The sequence below is a fragment of the Rattus norvegicus genome, chromosome 2 (genome assembly GCF_021556685.1).
Source record: "Rattus norvegicus strain SHRSP/BbbUtx chromosome 2, alternate assembly SHRSP_T2T, whole genome shotgun sequence".
NCBI classification, from domain to species: Eukaryota; Metazoa; Chordata; class Mammalia; order Rodentia; family Muridae; genus Rattus; species Rattus norvegicus.
The window spans coordinates 119,847,470-119,865,286 of NC_141535.1; the positions used below are offsets into that span (position 1 = coordinate 119,847,470).

Here is a 17,817-nt window from a genome sequence, read left to right on the forward strand (position 1 = left end):
TCATAGCATGTAGGACTGTTGCAGCCTTGGAAATATGGCTGGTACAACTGAAGAACTGAACATTTGAAAATTATTTTAATTCAAATGTCAGAACTCTATGTGACTAGTGACTCCCTTACTAAATAGTGCTTTTATTAAGGATGTGAATCAGAAAGACTGAGGGTAAAGTTCTTACCCAGACCTGGCACTCACGTGTAGGGTACCACAGGAAACCTGTGTATGCGCTTGCCCTGCCTTCCAGAGACACTGATACTTTCCCTGGGATACTGATCTCATCTTTCCTCAGATGCCACCTTAGCTTATCAGTCCCTTTGCCCTACTCTCTCCCCTTTCTTCTGTCACATTATTTCTCCATGTAACTGATCCACTGATGGCGGGCGCTAAAGGAACTTGCTCCAGCTCTCATATATTTTGGATGCCGTATAGGTTTAAAAACAAGTTTAAAGTCTAATTCTTTTATTTAAGATATAATTTTATCATTCCCCCTTTCTGTTTCTCTCTCCAACTCCTCTAACGTCCCACCCCCAACCTTCATTCCCTCTCAGATCTGCAAGCTCTTATTCTCTGTTATTTCTACGTAGGTAAGTGACAGCTTGCTGAGCTCTTTAGTGTCTCTTGCATGTTTATGGTGTCAGGGTTGACCCCTGGGGAAGACTAGCTCTATCGCTCCTTGCTTAGTTACTGGCCGCTGTCTAGGAGTAAGGCACACTGGGAGTCCTCCTTCCCTGTAAGCCTGGGTTTTGTTTTATCCTTGCTGTGGTCTTGTTTAGGCATTGCTGAGGTCATACTTGCCTGTCACAATCTCACAGCTCATTTTCTGGTTCTGTGGCTCTTACATCCTCTCTAATCCCTTTTCTTTGACACTTGTCTTGCCTTAGGTGTAGGAAATGTGTTGTAGATAAGTTCATGGGGTGTGGGAACCCCACAGTCCGTTCTACATTTGGAGCAGCTGCGGCCTTCTGCAGCAATCTCTGTCTATTGCAGAGAGACGCTTTCTTGATGATGCATAAGAGCTGCACTCACTCATGAATACAAAGAAATAATTGAGGATACAGTTAGGAGTTGTGCTGGTTTATTAACGTGATGTATTGGGCTGGACTATAAGATCCATGACCTCTTTAGCCCTGGGTAGCTGGCTACAGTTTCAGTACCAAGCATGGTTTCCTACCTGTTGAGTGGGCCTTAACATTCAATAAGAGAGGTGTTGGTTACTACCAGAATGTGAGTGCCACTGATGCAGATACAGATTTATCACTGATGAAGATACTTTAGGAATATCTTACCATGCTGATCATTGTTGTAGCTCACAGGCATCGCAGTGGAGTGGGATGGCTGGTTGTCCCTCTGTTGGCAGCTTGCTTAGCACCTTCCAGTACTGTGAAAGCTAATCTTCCAGGAGGAGGCTTTCAGATCAGAGCTAAAACTAAGATTTAAGGTTCTTATCTGTAGAACTTCACATAAAACATCAGTCAGATTCACATTTTGGCGGGTGTTGGAGACCAAGAGTCCTGGAAAGTGTTGCCATTAAATAAGTGCCTTTATATGGCTGTGTTATATGCAGTTTAATGTTTTTGTCCAGAGTTTCAGAAATGTAGGTGTTTAAATAAGTACTCTCCTAAGCCATTTTAGCATAAGTAAGTTTCCTTCTATGGCTTTCCTACTTTATTGTGTCTGTTTCCAGACCCTGTAACTGACTGTGTTGCTGCACTCACACAGGGAACTCTTTCCCACTGAACCTTTGCTGGGTTGCATGCTTCCACACTGGTGCTTAAGTGTGAGAATTTGAAGATGTTTAGGTCATGTCAAGAGCATAGATGGTTGCTGACTCTCTTCTCTCATGCTGCAGTGAGGCTGGCACCATGGTGGGCTTTTTAAAACTTCTGTATTATTGTTCTCTGACACATTTTCTACAAAACTACAAGGAGCTTTGCCGTTTGTTTTACATGTTTGTTTATATATTTTATCTTTAACTACAACTATTAATCTCTTTGCTTTGCCTCTAAGCTTCTTAGTGTATCTGACATGTTGTAAATCTTTCTTGTTTGCTTTTCTTTTCTTTTTTTTCCCCGGACAGTGACTCATTAGGTAGCCCTGGCTGTCCGGGATCTCACTGTGTAGACCATGCAGGGCTCCATCTCACAGAAATCTGCCTGCCTCTGATGCCGGGCCTAAAGCAGTAGTTCTCAACCTTCCCAAGCTGAGACCTTTTAATACAGTTCCTCATGTCGTGGTGACTCCCAACCATAAAATTATTTTTGTTGCTACTTCATAACTGTAGTTCTGCTACTGTTAGAAATCATAATGTAAATGTCCGATATTCAACCCATATGAAAAGGTCATGTGACCCCCAAAGGGGTCATGACTCACAAGTTGAGCACCACTTACTTACCTGAAGGTATGTGCCACTATGCCCAGTTTAGATAATCTTATATCTTAATTCAATGACCATATTCACCTTATATTAAATTTAAACTTCCTTGAAAAGGTCAGTTATAAAGTAATACATGACCATAGAGAGGTTTTTACTGATTCTGTTCTCTTACCCACTATTATATAATAGTTAAGATAACTTTAAAGCTCAATAAATTATTTTTTAAAGTATTTTCACACTGAATAGTATGTTCCTCCCCTCTCTATGGTAGGATATGTACAGATTGATTTATTCAATATGTTAATGTCTATATATTAGAAAACATGAAAATAATATTTTGTTAGTAGTAAGTTGCTTTGTATGTGAAATTTTTTTTCTTTTTTTTTTTTTTTCTTTTTTCTTTTTTTCAGAGCTGGGGACCGAACCCAGGGCCTTGCGCTTGCTAGGCAAGCGCTCTACCACTGAGCTAAATCCCCAACCCCTGTATGTGAAATTTTTATCCTCAGCTTCCCTTGTTTTTATGAGCTTTATGAGGTAGCCAAAGGAAATCTGTTTTTTTTTTCTTTCTTTTTTTTTTTTTTTCCGGAGCTGGGGACCGAACCCAGGGCCTTGCAGTTGCTAGGCAAGTGCTCTACCACTGAGCTAAATCCCCAACCTGGAAATCTGTTTTTTAAAACCAGTTTTTATGGGACTGGGGAGATGGCTCAGAGGTAAAGAGCATTTAATGCTCATACAAAGGACCTGGTTTCAGTATCCAACATCCACATGGCAGCTTTCAACCGTCTGCAACTCCAGTTCTGTGGTATATAATATGTTCTGTACTCCACAGGTAACACACACACACACACACACACACACACACACACACACACACACACTTTTACACACACTTTTACACACACATTTTCAAAGGGTTTATTATTATTTGTGTGTGTCTGTGTGAGTAGTGAGTATAGGTCAGTGAGTGTGAGTGTCTGGGGAAGTCTGAGGATTCAGAGCATCCTAGAGCTGGAGTTACAGGCAGTTTCAAGCCACCATCTTGGGTGCTGAGAATTGAATTTGAGTCCTTTGTCAGAGCAGTCTGTACACTTAACTATGGAACCATTTTCCCATTTCTCTTGAAAGCAAATATCTTGAAACCATTTACCTTACTGCCAATTTATAGAATTGTTTTCTTTAAAATTACAGAGAGAAAAATATTGTTGGTATCATAAACTAAATAGGTGTTTGTTGATTCTTCTTTTCTCTTTTTTCCTAGTATACTGTATGGAATTTTGTCCCAAAAAATTTGTTTGAACAATTCAGAAGAGTGGCAAACTTTTATTTTCTTATTATATTTTTGGTTCAGGTAAGTTTTATCTCTCCTTGAATATTTATGAACTTGCTGTCTAAACATATATTTTACAATATGGGAAAATTACATTATATTCCTTGTTGTTTGAGTATGGGGTTGTTTTTCTTCTGCAGCTTCCCCATTGTATTCATGAATAAGTTATCTAAATCAAATCTAGGTTTCTAAAACATAGGCTATAAATTTTAAGATCAATTGCATTTTGTTTCTTTACTAGTGTGTCTTAGTACTGGTAAGTGTATCACTAAGAACAGTGCTTGTGATTTTTCCTATGCCTGTCTCAGAGCTGTTAATAGGCAGTGCATCATTGCCATATGGTCTGCCTAAGGAGTCAGTACAAGGTTGTGTGTAATCACAGGTACTCAAGAGGCCGGCAGATGAGGATTGCTCATACCCAGGAGTTTGATGTTAACTAGGCAGCATAGTAAAATCCCAGCCCAATAACTTTTATTTAAATTTATAATTTTTGAACATTTTGCTTCCTCCCTTTCTTACTTTGTCCTCTTCTTTTCTTCCACGTCCTCTTCTTTCCTTTCTTCTCCTCCTCCTCTTCTTCCTCCTCCTTTTCAATGTGTGTGTGTTTCTTAGAGTCTCATTATATAGCCTAGACTGGTTATGAACTTACTTTCTGTTTGCGTGTGCCCCTCTGGAGTTACAGGTGTTTGCCACCACATTCAACATATTACTTTAATTTTTAAGTATTTACAAGAGTACTTTTCTGGGTTTAAATCTGAGGTCATCATAAACTATTAAGTAGCTTCTTAATCTAAATTCTTTTGGGTGTGTGTCTGTATCAAAATATAAGTTGAAATAAATATGAATCAATTTATAAACAAAGTAATTATCATTTTCTCATAGTTATTATTTCTGATAAAACCTTAGAATTTTTCTTCAATGTTAAATTAAAACTTTGTTTAAACTCTAAACTGGTCTCTCAGTAGAACCTAGGATTTCAAAAAAAAAGTTAAAATTACTTAAATCACTTTAAAGCTTTAGAAAACAACTAGTTTTAAAATGCTTTTCTTCATGAATGGAAAGGAACTTCTAATTTTATCTATAGAGCATCTAGTGATTTTCCTGGAAAATGAAATTATGCTAACTATATTCACTTGGCATATATGCAGTTGTGAAATTGCTAGCTAAGATCAGCATTATATTGAATAGCACAAATTTAATTACCTATCCAGAATGAAGGAAAATTAATAAATCATAAAATGTGTGTTCTTTCTAACCTATGCAAGTACTTCAGCAACTTATAGAAACTTCAGTTACATGATTTATATCATAATTGAAACACCATTTTCCTGGCTGTCTTCCTCTGATTATTTTCCATTTTCAGTTCTTTTTCTTTAAGATTGAGTTTGTCTTGAATCCCAGGTTAAAGTTTCTGACAGACTCTTCAGCATTTTGTAGGATGTACAAAAGAATATGAAATAGGACCCATTGTGGTTCTACTCGTGGGTAACATTGCCGAAGAACTGTGAAAACAAAGTAGCCATCTTGATGGTACATGCCTAGAATCCCAGCAGTTGAGCTGCAAAGACAAGGGGATAGGGAGTAGTTCAGTTTGGTGTGGGCATATGTAGTAAAGTCCTGTCTCAAAAGGCAAAACAGCAGTAAACAGGTAGAGTAGCTGAGTTCAGTCTAGCAGCGTATGAGAGTCTGCAATAGAGACTCAACCAAGCCTATGAAGTTGCCAAGAAGGGGAAATAGCAGATTACACTGTATGCATTGTACAACGATGTGAGATTTGGGGTATTAATAAGACAACAATACAAGATGAATATGTAATACTCTATGTTCTTTCTTTAAATCTAGCTCATGATTGATACACCTACCAGTCCAATCACCAGTGGGCTTCCATTGTTCTTCGTGATAACAGTAACTGCCATAAAACAGGTGCGTAGTACTTCCTGCGTTGTTCTTCTAAAATATTTCCAGATTAACATTATTGTGAGAACAGTTTCATAACAAAGCAGCAGATTTATTTGATACACAACCAATTATATTCCAGGTGCCTTGTGGCTCTTGAATGATGGCAATCATTAGAATATACTATTTTCTTGATATAGGAACCAATCTAAAGACAAATATATGTACAGACTAATTATGAAACAAGTTTGTATACTCATTTTTGTAAAGTATGAAAGTAAAAGGTGAGGTATGATTCAAAGGAAGTAAGTGATTAGAGTAAAGCATTTGCATTTGGCACGAACATTTGTACTTTCCTAAATTTTATAATTTTCTTCAACAAAGTTAGTTTTTGTGTGTGTTAGTACCCTGTGGAAATAATTTCAGCCAGATTATAAGTTGACATTAAGATTTAGGAAAATAGAAGTAGAATATTGGATAAGCATACTAATTAAATAATATCTTTTTTTCTTTCTTTTTTTTTAATTGGGTATTTTTTTATTTACATTTCAATTTCAAATGTTATTCCCTTTCCCGGTTTCCTGGACATAAGCCCCCTATCCCATTCCTCTTCCCTTCTTTTTTTTTTTTTTTCCCTTCTTTATTAAATTGAGTATTTCTTATTTATATTTCTTTTTTATTTTTTTTTTAATTTTTTTCCATCTTTATTAAATTGGGTATTTCTTATTTACATTTCAAATGTTATTCCCTTTCCCAGTTCCAGGCTAACATCCCCCTAACCCCCTCCCCCTCCCCTTCTGTACCAGTGTTCCCCTCCCCATCCTCCCTCCATTACCGCCCTCCCCCCAACAATCCTGTTCACTGGGGGTTCAGTCTTGGCAGGACCAAGGGCTTCCCCTTCCACTGGTGCTCTTACTAGGATATTTATTGCTACCTATGAGGTTGGAGCCCAGGGTCAGTCCATGTATAGTCTTTGCATAGTGGCTTAGTCCTGGAAGCTCTGGTTGCTTGGCATTGTTGTTCATATGGGGTCTCGAGCCCCTTCAAGCTCTTCCAGTCCTTTCTCTAATTCCACCAAAGGGGGTCCCGTTCTCAGGTCAGTGGTTTGCTGCTGGCATTCGCCTATGTATTTGCTGTATTCTGGCTGTCTCTCTCAGGAGAGATCTACATCCGGTTCCTGTCGACCTGCACTTCTTTGCTTCATCCATCTTGTCTAGATTGGTGGAGATATATATATATATCCCACATGTGGGGCAGGCTCTGAATGGGTGTTCCTTCTGCCTCTGTTCTAAACTTTGCCTCCCTATCCCCTCCTAAGGGTATTCTTGTTCCCTTTTTTTTTTTTAAGATTTATTTATTTATTTATTTATTTATTTATTTATTTATTTATTTATTTATTATAAGTACACTGTAGCTGTCTTCAGATACACCAGAAGAGGGCATCGGATCTCTTTACAGATGGTTGTGAGCCACCATGTGGTTGCTGGGAATTGAACTCATGACCTCTGGAAGAGCAGTCGGGTGCTCTTAACTGCTGAGCCATCTCTCCAGCCCTCTTGTTCCCTTTTTAAAGAAAGAGTGAAGCATCCGCATTTTGGTCATCCTTCTTGAGTTTCATGTGTTCATGTATCTAGGGTAATTCGAGCATTTGGGCTAATAGCCACCTATCAATGAGTGCATACCCTGTGTGTTTTTCTGTGATTGGGTTACCTCACTCAGGATGATATTTTCTAGTTCATTCCATTTGCCTATGAATTTCATAAAAGTCATTGGTTTTGATAGCTGAGTAATATTCCATTGTGTAGATGTACCACATTTTCTGTATCCATTCCTCTGTTGAAGGGCATCTGGATTCTTTCCAGCTTCTGGCTATTATAAATAAGGCTGCTATGAACATAGTGGAGCATGTGTCTTTGTTGTATGTTGGAGCATCTTTTGGGTATATGCCCAAGAGAGGTATAGCTGGATCCTCAGATAGTTCAATGTCCAGTTTTCTGAGAAACCTCCAGACTGATTTCCAGAATGGTTGTACCAGTCTGCAATCCCACCAACAATGGAGGAGTGTTCCTCTTTCTCCACATCCTAGCCAGCATTTGCTGTCGCCGGAGTTTTTGATCTTTGCCATTCTGACTGGTGTGATGTGGAATCTCAGGGTTGTTTTGATTTGCATTTCCTTGATGACTGAGAATGTTGAACATTTCTTTAGGTGCTTCTCAGCCATTCTATATTCCTCAGCTGTGAATTCTTTGTTTAGCTCTGAACCCCATTTTTAATAGGGTTATTTGTTTCCCTGCGGTCTAACTTCGTGAGTTCTTTGTATATTTTGGATATAAGCCCTCTATCAGTTGTAGGATTGGTAAAGATCTTTTCCCAATCTGTTGGTTGCCATTTTGTCCTAACAACAGTGTCCTTTGCCTTACAGAAGCTTTGCAGTTTTATGAGATCCCATTTATCGATTCTTGATCTTAGAGCATAAGACATTGGTGTTTTGTTCAGAAAATTTTCTCCAGTGCCCATGTGTTCGAGATCCTTCCCCACTTTTTCTTCTATTAGTTTGAGTGTGTCTGGTTTGATGTGGAGGTCCTTGATCCACTTGGACGTAAGCTTTGTACAGGGTGATAAGCATGGATCGATCTGCATTCTTCTACATGCTGACCTCCAGTTGAACCAGCACCATTTGCTGAAAATGCTATCTTCTTTCCTTTGGATGGTTTTGGCTCCTTTGTCAAAAATCAAGTGACCATAGGTGTGTGGGTTTATCTTTAAAATGTCAAATTCATATTGCTACCACTTCTCAAAACATCTAGTCACGGTCTCAGTGATTGATACTGAGATGAGTCCTTCCACTAGACATAGTTAATTGCATTTTTTTAACCTAAATGAGATTAAAATCCTCCATTTTGTAATTTGTAAAAATACCATGTTGGTGATGGAAAAATGAAATTAACAAATATATTTGAAGTTCTGGGATGAAGCATATTACTTAGTTAACTTTGTTAATGAAAATTAATTACTTTGTGTGCGTGCCATTTTTTGCTGGTGAAAGTCAGAGGTCACCTCATGAGACTCGGTCCTTTCCTTCTCCATGTAGATCCCAGGTATTAAACTTACCAGGTTTAATGGCAGGTTCCTCTGTTACCATCTTACCACCGACCATACTTTATTTTAATTGAAAGTACAGGATAAGAAGGGTCTATAGAGTATCAATTATGTTATATAACTAGTGTGTTAGAGTAGTAGCCTTAGTTCTTACCAAATTTGATTTCCTTCTCTCTTCTATTAGGACTAGGACTTACTTGTGTAATTCAGCAAGCATCTGAATTATTCCATACAGTCACATACTTAGTTTTCCAAGGGTTATTTATTTCATCAGAGTAACATTTATTTTTCTGTTGGATCTGTCTTCTCTATTTTCACTAAGTGATTTCATCCTGTCTGTGTTCATATTCTCAAGTTTACATCCTGAAACTTTGAAACCATATAAATATACTATATGTATGCACATACACATATGTGCACTCATTTGCACACTCCCATCTAGACACCTCACAGGCATTGTCCATAGAGCTCAGTGCTCTCCCTGCTGAAGCCGTGCTGCCTCTGCTGTTCTCTAGCTTATTAATGGTACTGCAGTTCTTTGTCTGCTTCTGTCCCTTCCTGTAAGATGTACCTCATTAGTCTAAGGAACCAGCATCCCTTGCCCAGACCACTGTGTCATTCTCCTGACAATCTTTTTTTTTTTTTTTTTTTTTTTTTTTTGGTTCTTTTTTTCGGAGCTGGGGACCGAACCCAGGGCCTTGCGCTTCCTAGGTAAGCGCTCTACCACTGAGCTAAATCCCCAGCCCCTTCTCCTGACAATCTTTTACTTCTATTCTTAGCCCCCCTGTTTCCATACAGCACCTGAATTGATCCTGCTCTTTTTTCTAAAAGATTTATTTATTTTATATATATGAGTACACTGTAGCTATCTTCAGACACATCAGAAGGGGGCATCAGATCTCATTACAAATAGTTGTGAGTCACCATGTGGTTGCTGGGAATTGAACTCAGAACCTCTGGAAGAGCAGTCAATGCTCTTAAGCACTGAGCCATCACTCCACCCCCCTGAATTGATCTCTTGAACATACTACCCTCCAGTTAAAAGCTATTCAAAGAATTCTTGTTGAATTCAGATCAAATGTCAGTGTTTTCAATTATCTATGGAGACATACACAGTGAAGTTCACTAGTTCCTAATTAACATCCTACAATGTTTACTCAGTGCCTCCTGATCACACTCCTCACCTCATCATCAAACACAGCAAACCTGCTTCTATTACAAAGCCTATGACTTGCTATATACTTTTCATGAAAGGTTCCTCCAGATAATTGCATTTACTCAGTCCCTGACTTTATTCACATACTTAAGTTTTGTCTTTTCCTGGGCTTGTGCATCTTTCATTTCCTTTTAAAATAGTCTCCGTTCATATTGTTTGCCATAAGCTGGTAATCTTTTTAGTCAAATATTTAGCACAACCAGGGCAGAGACTGTCTTATGTTTCCAGTGAGTAACAAACCAAAACTATCCACAGGGGCAGGGGACCCTTTAATAAACATTTTACAACCAAATGAATGAATGAGCCTATTTAGTATTATTAAAATAATATAAAATGTAATAATTTTTGTTCTTAACTCTCAATATATATTTCACCAGATGTAGACTGCATTTAACTAGAAAATGATATCATTAACTGAATTGAAAACATTGTGGTGTTGCATTTAATGATAATAATTGACCACATTTCACCTTTGAAAATTGGTTAAAAATACATATAATCTAACGGGAAGAAGCAGGTAATCTCACACTTCTGTTCCTATGGTTGCTGAAGCTGAGCACTAAATTTAAATAGAAGACAGAAGGAGTAAAGTATAGATTTTTCACAGAGAGTATTTGTTGATAGGATTCATTCACTCTTGTTCTCTCTGTGAGTCTGTGTAGATTTTAGAATGCCACGTTTACTCTTTTAATTAGCATTGTGAAGTTATACTCATTCAATAAATACACAAAGTACATTCATATGTTGTTCAGGTTTATGCGTTCATCACTGTGATCAATAAAACAAAATTTGGAGAAATTATCCCAGTAAATGGTCCTTGTTCTGTTCTCTTTAGTCTGGTTTATCCTTTGCAGTCCAGTAGGGAATGTTGTATTATCACTTGCTGAGTTTCATCATTTCCCATCAGTAGCGTATGTCATGTCTTCTCTAATCATGTATCGTGAGGTACAGCACTCTGATAAGTCATAAGATGCTTGAGGAGGTGTGTAAGAAATATTGAGTTGAGTCTTAGAATCTGGATAAAAGGACAATGGATAAAGGAGGCAAGAGGGAAACATTTAGACAGAGAGAAACTTCTGTCTACAAGAAATGTTCTGAGGAATTATAATTGTGGTTTGTGTTTCAAAAAGTGCTATTGGAAATAGTGATGTCAATTAATGTAAGTGAAAGATTCTTTGCTGTAATCATTGAAAGTCAATAAAATGGTTTTGATAAGGCTGCTGAACTAAAACAATATATTGGGATAAATCTAGGAATGATGCAAACTGAATTAGAATTTATGGACTTACATTAAAAGGATAATGCATTTATTGTTACTGCTTTGCTATTCGCATTGTCTAATGATAGGAAGAAGTAAACTTTTTTCATAGCTTCAGAAATATTTTAACTCTTAGATTTTTCTAAAATTGACATAGCTTAAATTGGGCCAGTATAATTTAGATATCTTAAATGCTTTCCAAAAATATTTTCTCCAAAAAAATAGACTTACAATATTTTGATTTAACACCTCTAGCTCTTAGAGTCTTTCTGTCTCTTGTACAAAGTCCCATTACGGACTGAGTGTTCCTCACTCTCTTACTCTCTGCACATGTCCAGTTGTGTGTGTCTGTGCTAGTTCCCATTACTACGAGAAGAACCCTCTGCTGAGGGCTGAGCCCGTGCCTGATCGATGGCTGCCATTATGTCATTATGTCCTTAGAGTCCTTTTATTGCTGCGTTCTAATGGTAATCAGCTTTCCTCTAGGCTCTTGGTCTGTGGAGTTTCAGGTTCGTGGCTACTCTAGTGGGGTAGGGTAGAGGTGCCATTTCATGGAGTGTGCCTTAAATCCAATCAGAAAGTTGTTGGTTACCCCTATACAGTTTATGCCATTATCACGCCAGTGTATCTTGTAGGCAGATCTCTGTTGTATGTCTTAGGGTTTGTATCTGGGTGATATTGGTGATTTTCCCTTAGGTAGTGTGCAGAGTACCTTCAAGTACCATAAACAGTAGTCACTGGGAGTGAGGTTTCTAGTGAGGCACCAACTCGACTTCTTTGTGTTCGGTGCTGTAAATGTTGTCTTCAGCATCAGGGCCTCACCATTAGTGTGTGGAGAGCAACCAGCAGCCTTAGCAATAGCCTGGGATTCTTGGAGGAGTTCCCCCATTACCCTTTATGCAGTTAGCCTGAAGTTAATTTTATGGTGCAGTATTTTAAATATTTTTGTATATAAAGCAATGTTTTACATGTGAAGTCGGATGTGGATGTGGAATTATCTGCTTTCATATCATGCCAAAATTTAAATTATAATTAATTTTTTGGTCTGTATTTTAGGAAAGGAAAGGAAATCAACCTCACTTTTAAAGCTTTTTTCTCCTTGTTGTCTGCAGTCATAGTCTGTAAATTTATACACTATGATTAAAACATCATTTATACATAAAAGTCATGTAATGATCGGGTAGTTTTAGGAAATTGTAGAAGTTGTAAATGTCACCCTAGACTTTTGGCATGGATAGCCATGGCACTTGTCAACATGGACTTTACCAATAGCATCCTAAAATCAGCGTTGAGTATGCTTACAATATTTATGAGCCCCAACCCTCACTTAGGAACTATGAGTTAATGAGTACAGGGAGGAAGAGTGTCTTTACTCTCTCTCCTCTCTCTTTTATCCTCCAACTGTTTTTGAGATTTTATTTTAATTACATTTCTCCCTTCCTTCTGCCTCCAAACCTTTCATATAATTCCTCCCCCTCCTTCAGTTGTTATTCCATATATACATATATTTGTATGTACATATATGTTCCTAAATGTAGCCTGTTGAGTCCATGTAATGTTAGGTCTGTGTGTTCAGGGCTGTTTGGCACTGGACAGTCAGTTGGGGTGCTCTAACTGCTCCAAGGTTTAAACTGTTGACTGACGGTCCTTGTACAGCGTTGAGGCCTTTGTGAGGCTTTTCCCAGAGCAGTTTGACATGTCTGTTGGTATCCTCAGTGTTCAGCTCATGTTTGGACCATCATGTTAATGAGACTTCATGGATGTAGCTTCTGTTGTTACCTAGCAGATACAATCTCAAGCAAATTCCCTGAATTTGGCGTTTTTTGTTTCTGGCTCTTTCTGTCCATCCCCTCCTGCAACATTCCCTAAGCCTTCGATGCGTGAGCATTTTGTAGAGCTTTTGCGATCGAGCTCCACAACTCTGCATTTTGTTTGGTTTTGGTTTTCTGTAGTGGTCTCTACCTAAGAGAAGTGACCTTGATGAGGAGGAAAGGCAACATTTATCTGTGGGATAGGGACAAATGTTTATACTGCCGCCGCCCCGCCCCCCCCACTCATGCCCATGCCAGCGACAAAACCTATCTGAATTTGTTCACTTGCACAAAAGACATTGCAGGAGGAGTTGGCTTGTTGAGAGAAAGGTTTCTGGTTGTAAAGGTAAAATGAACCAGAAATACATATTTTCTCAACATACATAATATATGTGAATATTTAATAAAGATATTTATAGGACCTCAAATGGAGATGTTAATAATGCAGTTATAAATTCACTTTTGGAAACCAGAAGAAATGTGAGTTTGAGAAAAAATATTTAGAATTATCAGTATATTTTATATTATTTGAATACATAGAAATAAAAGAGTAATTTTATTATGAAGAGTGAAGTAAGTATGTGGAAAGCACTGAAGGTGGCATAAGAAACCTTCACAAGAAAACAAGATGAGGATCTCAGGATCCCAGGAACATAAGTGTAATAGAAACAGTCAGTGTCTCTGATAAGATGAATGCCAGAATGTCATTTCTGCTGTAGGTGTCAAAGGCCAGAATGTCATTTCTGTTGTAGGCATCAAAGCAGCGTAGTAAGTTCTGGTGAATGTTCCCCAGAAACTATAGGGTAATGTTTCTCCTTTATTTATAGGGTTATGAAGACTGGTTACGCCATAACTCAGATAATGAAGTAAATGGAGCTCCTGTTTATGTTGTTAGGAGTGGTGGGCTTGTCAAAACTAGATCAAAAAACATTCGGGTATGTATATGGAGAGGGATATAAAATTGTATTTTGGTATTATCGTTTTAGTCTTAATTTTATCTATATATTTTATATTATAAAATCCTGTGTGTGTGTGTATATATATATATATATATAGATAGATAGATACACACACACATATATATGTGTATATATATCTATCTGTGTGTATCTCAGTGGCAGAGTACTCGTTTCACATGTTCCAGTCCCCAAGTTCATCCACATTGCAAAAATATAGTAAAATACTGTGATAAGCCACCTATCTAGAACAAAATGAAAACAAATCCTTGCCCTTTAAAATGTATAATCACTTTTCCCCTGATTTCCTATAGGTGGGTGATATTGTTCGTATAGCCAAAGATGAAATTTTTCCTGCAGATTTGGTGCTTCTGTCCTCAGATCGACTTGATGGTTCATGTCATGTTACAACCGCTAGTTTGGATGGAGAGACAAACCTAAAGGTTTGTTTATGTATATGTTTCAGTACTACTTTGGGTAAATATAATACTTCCTGTTTATAATGTGTTCCTTTTGGTGAAGTGATCAAGTTTGACCTGATAAAGTAAAGTTCTTTTTAAGTTACTGAAACTTAAAAAAAATGGACAAAGGTTGGTGGCCTGGGACGATGGCTGTGTTAGTAGAGTACTTGCTACCCAGTAGAAGCATCTGAATTCCAATCCCCAGCACCTTCTCCATACGGGGACAGGCAGACAGCACTGCTTTTAATCCCAGCACTGAGGAGTTTAGCTGGTGCATCTCTGCAGCTTGACAACCAGCCAGTCTAATCAAAATGGTAAGTTGTCCATGCACTGAGACCTCATCTCAGTAAGTACAGACAGAGCAGAGGGATGGAAGGCTCCCCGTCAGCTTCGGGGCTCTGTACACACATGCATATCTGACACACGTATGCAACTAAAGTTTAAATTTTAAATTTATTGTTATTATGAGTTTAAGGGCATTTTCACCCTAGCTTTGTTCATATTGAAAGGGAAAATGGATAATGTTTTAGAAAAAAATAAAATCTTTTAATAATTTCGATGCTTTTTTTTTTAAACCCAGACTGGCCTCAAGCTTCTGACAGTCCTATCCCTGCCTCTCAACTACCATGATTGTAGATGTGAGCTACCATGCCAGCTCAATATATTTTAGTCAAAAAGAAAAGTTAAACTTCCCCAGTTTTCAGAGTTTAATGAGGGTGAAAATTCACATTTTTCTACTAAATAAGATATAATGAATCTTTAGACAGTTGATTATTTCAAATAGACTCCAAATGAACTCTGGGATTGCTCCAGGTAGGCACAGCAATCCATTTGTTATCTGCCTATTTCTAATTGTTTCTATCCTGTCATCTTAGCAGCGTGATCTACCATCTAGTATGCGTGATTTCATCTAGCAGACATTTGAGGTAGTTGTTATCTGAGGTCAGGGTTAGATAGATATCAATCCATTTCTAATTTTTTTCAGACACATGTGTCCGTTCCAGAAACAGCAGTATTACAAACAGTTGCCAATTTGGACAGTCTCATAGCTGTAATCGAATGCCAACAGCCAGAAGCAGATTTATACAGGTATGGTGTGTTATTTAGTGAACTCATCTTTGTTTAACAGCTTATATTAGAAGTAAAATGCTAATACACTGTTATTAGTCACAAATAGCTTACAACATTCTTTTTAAATTTTATCTTATAAAATTTACTAATTTTATATAAAAATTCTAATAGAAGGTCAGCTTTCTACTAAGAAGACCTTGTTTTCATAACCATAAAACTTTAAAATTTTTCTTACATTTTACTTGTGTGTGTGTGTATGTGTGTCTGTCCGCGCGTGAACGCGTGCATTGTGTGTGTGTGTGTGTGTGTAGGCATGTGCATGCTGTGTATGAAGGTCAGAAGACTACTCTTGGGAGTGTGTCCTTTCCTTCTATGTGGATTATGGGGGTTGAACTCAGGTTATCAGATTTGGCAGCAAGTCATGAGACAGCTTGTTCTTAAATTGAAATTCTTATCTGATTTGGTAATAATATTTGTAAGGCCTTTAGTTAAAGTGAGAAGTAGAAAGCATTTGATAAAATCCTAAGCAAAAGATACTAATTAAAATGTTGGTATTAGGTTGGTATTAGTGAGGCAGCATTTTGTTATGCATGTGTTATCTTGGTGTGTGCATGCATGCCTGTAGAGGCTAACGTCACTCACTGTCCTGTGTCTTTGTCCATCAATTCCCACCTTATTTACTGAGGTAAAACCTGTTACTGAAACTGGAGTTGGTAGATTGGGGGAGACTGGCTAGCCAGGGAGCTCCAGGCTCCTCCTGTTCCTGCCTCCTCAGCACTGGCCTCGGAGGTGTGCACTGCTGCACCCAGCTTTCATTCAGGTACTAAGATGGAGTCGTCATGCTGATAGCACACCGTTCACTAAGCCATGTCCTCGGCCTTAGACCTGTAAGCTCCTCTGATAGGGCAAATTAAGTTGAGAGGAAAATGTTAGCAACAACACATGTCATGATCCTGTTTTTGATTTTAAGGGCTTAAATGTGTGTACATGAAGCCTAAAATGCATGTATACTTCCAAATATTAACAGTGTTAAAAAGTGAGATTCCTAGTGGTTGTTGCCATAGTTTGCTTCTGCATTGCTTTGATAAACATGAAGACCAAAAGCAACTTGGCGAGGAAGGGCTTATCTCATCTAGCATGATGTCAGAGCAGGAACCCAGAGGCAGGAATTAGAGTAGAGACCATGGAGAAACAGTGTATGTATAGTGGCTTGCTCCCCACGTGTTTTCTAGTTTGCTTTTTTTCCTCATTTTTTTAAAATGTTAATTGGTTATTTTATTTATTTACATTTCAAATGTCCCCCTTTGCAAACAGTCTCCCCTCTGCAAACACCCATCCCATTCCCCTTCCCCTTTGCCCATGAGAGGGTGGTCCCCCACCCACTCCTACCTCACCCCTCTAGCATCCCCCTACGCTGGGGCAACAAACCTCCACAGAACCAAGGGCCTTCCCTCTGAGGCCATCCTCTGCTACATACGTAGCTGGAGCCATGGACCCCTCCATGCGTACTCTTTGGTTGGTAGTTTAGTCGCTGGGAGCTCTAGGGGCGTCTGGTTGGTTGATATTTCTATAGGGTTACGATCCTCTTTAGCTCCTTCAGCCCTTCCCCTAACTCCTCCATTGGGGTCCGATGGCTGGCTATGAGTATCTGTGTTTGTCTTAGACGCTGGCAGAGCCTCTCAGAGGACAGCCACACTAGGCTACTGTCTGCGAGCATTTCTTGGCATCAGCAATAGTGTCTGAATTTGGTGTCTGCTGATGGGATGGATCTCAAGGCGGGGCGGTTCCTGGATGACCTTTTCTTCAGCCTCTGCTTCATTTTTTTGTCCCCTTGTTTCCTGTGAGCCTGGGGGTGTCAGAACTCCTTGGGGCCAAGCTGTCTCTGTCTATTGCTTTTTTTATGCAACCTAGCACTATCTGCCCGCAGTGGGTGGGGCCCTCCCTTATCAACCCACAATCTAGAAAGTTTCCCACAGACTTGCCTTTAGGCCAGTCAGATGGCACATTTTCTCAGCTGAGCTTCCCCCCCTGCCCCCCGCCCCCATGACTTTAGCTTGTGTCAGCATGACAAAAAACTAACCAGTAAAGTTGCTGCTTCCTTTTTGCCATCATATTTTATCTAGTTTATAAAATATATTTGTATATGCTAGTATAGCTCCTATTTCTGATCAGAAAATAACGACATAGTTATTTATACTTTGGAAGGGAAAAGATGAGGTACTGCACAAAGGGTTGGTCTAGCATAGAACTGGCTCAAACACATCCTAGCATGCCGGAAGCGAGAATAACGGCCCTCTCTGTAGAAAGAAAGCAGCCCTCTCTGTAGTTCACTTGGTAAAACAAAAGACTTC

At 38.6% G+C, this 17,817-nt stretch overlaps 1 protein-coding gene across 1 annotated transcript in view; it reads left to right on the forward strand.

Moving 5' to 3' along the window:
* The window catches only part of Atp11b (ATPase phospholipid transporting 11B (putative)), a 105,688-nt gene that overhangs the window by 25,514 nt on the left and 62,357 nt on the right, over positions 1-17,817 (forward strand). The window contains 5 exon segments of the mRNA NM_001427027.1: positions 3,630-3,719; positions 5,541-5,621; positions 13,806-13,913; positions 14,249-14,377; positions 15,381-15,484. Coding sequence (NP_001413956.1) covers positions 3,630-3,719; positions 5,541-5,621; positions 13,806-13,913; positions 14,249-14,377; positions 15,381-15,484 — 512 coding nt within the window.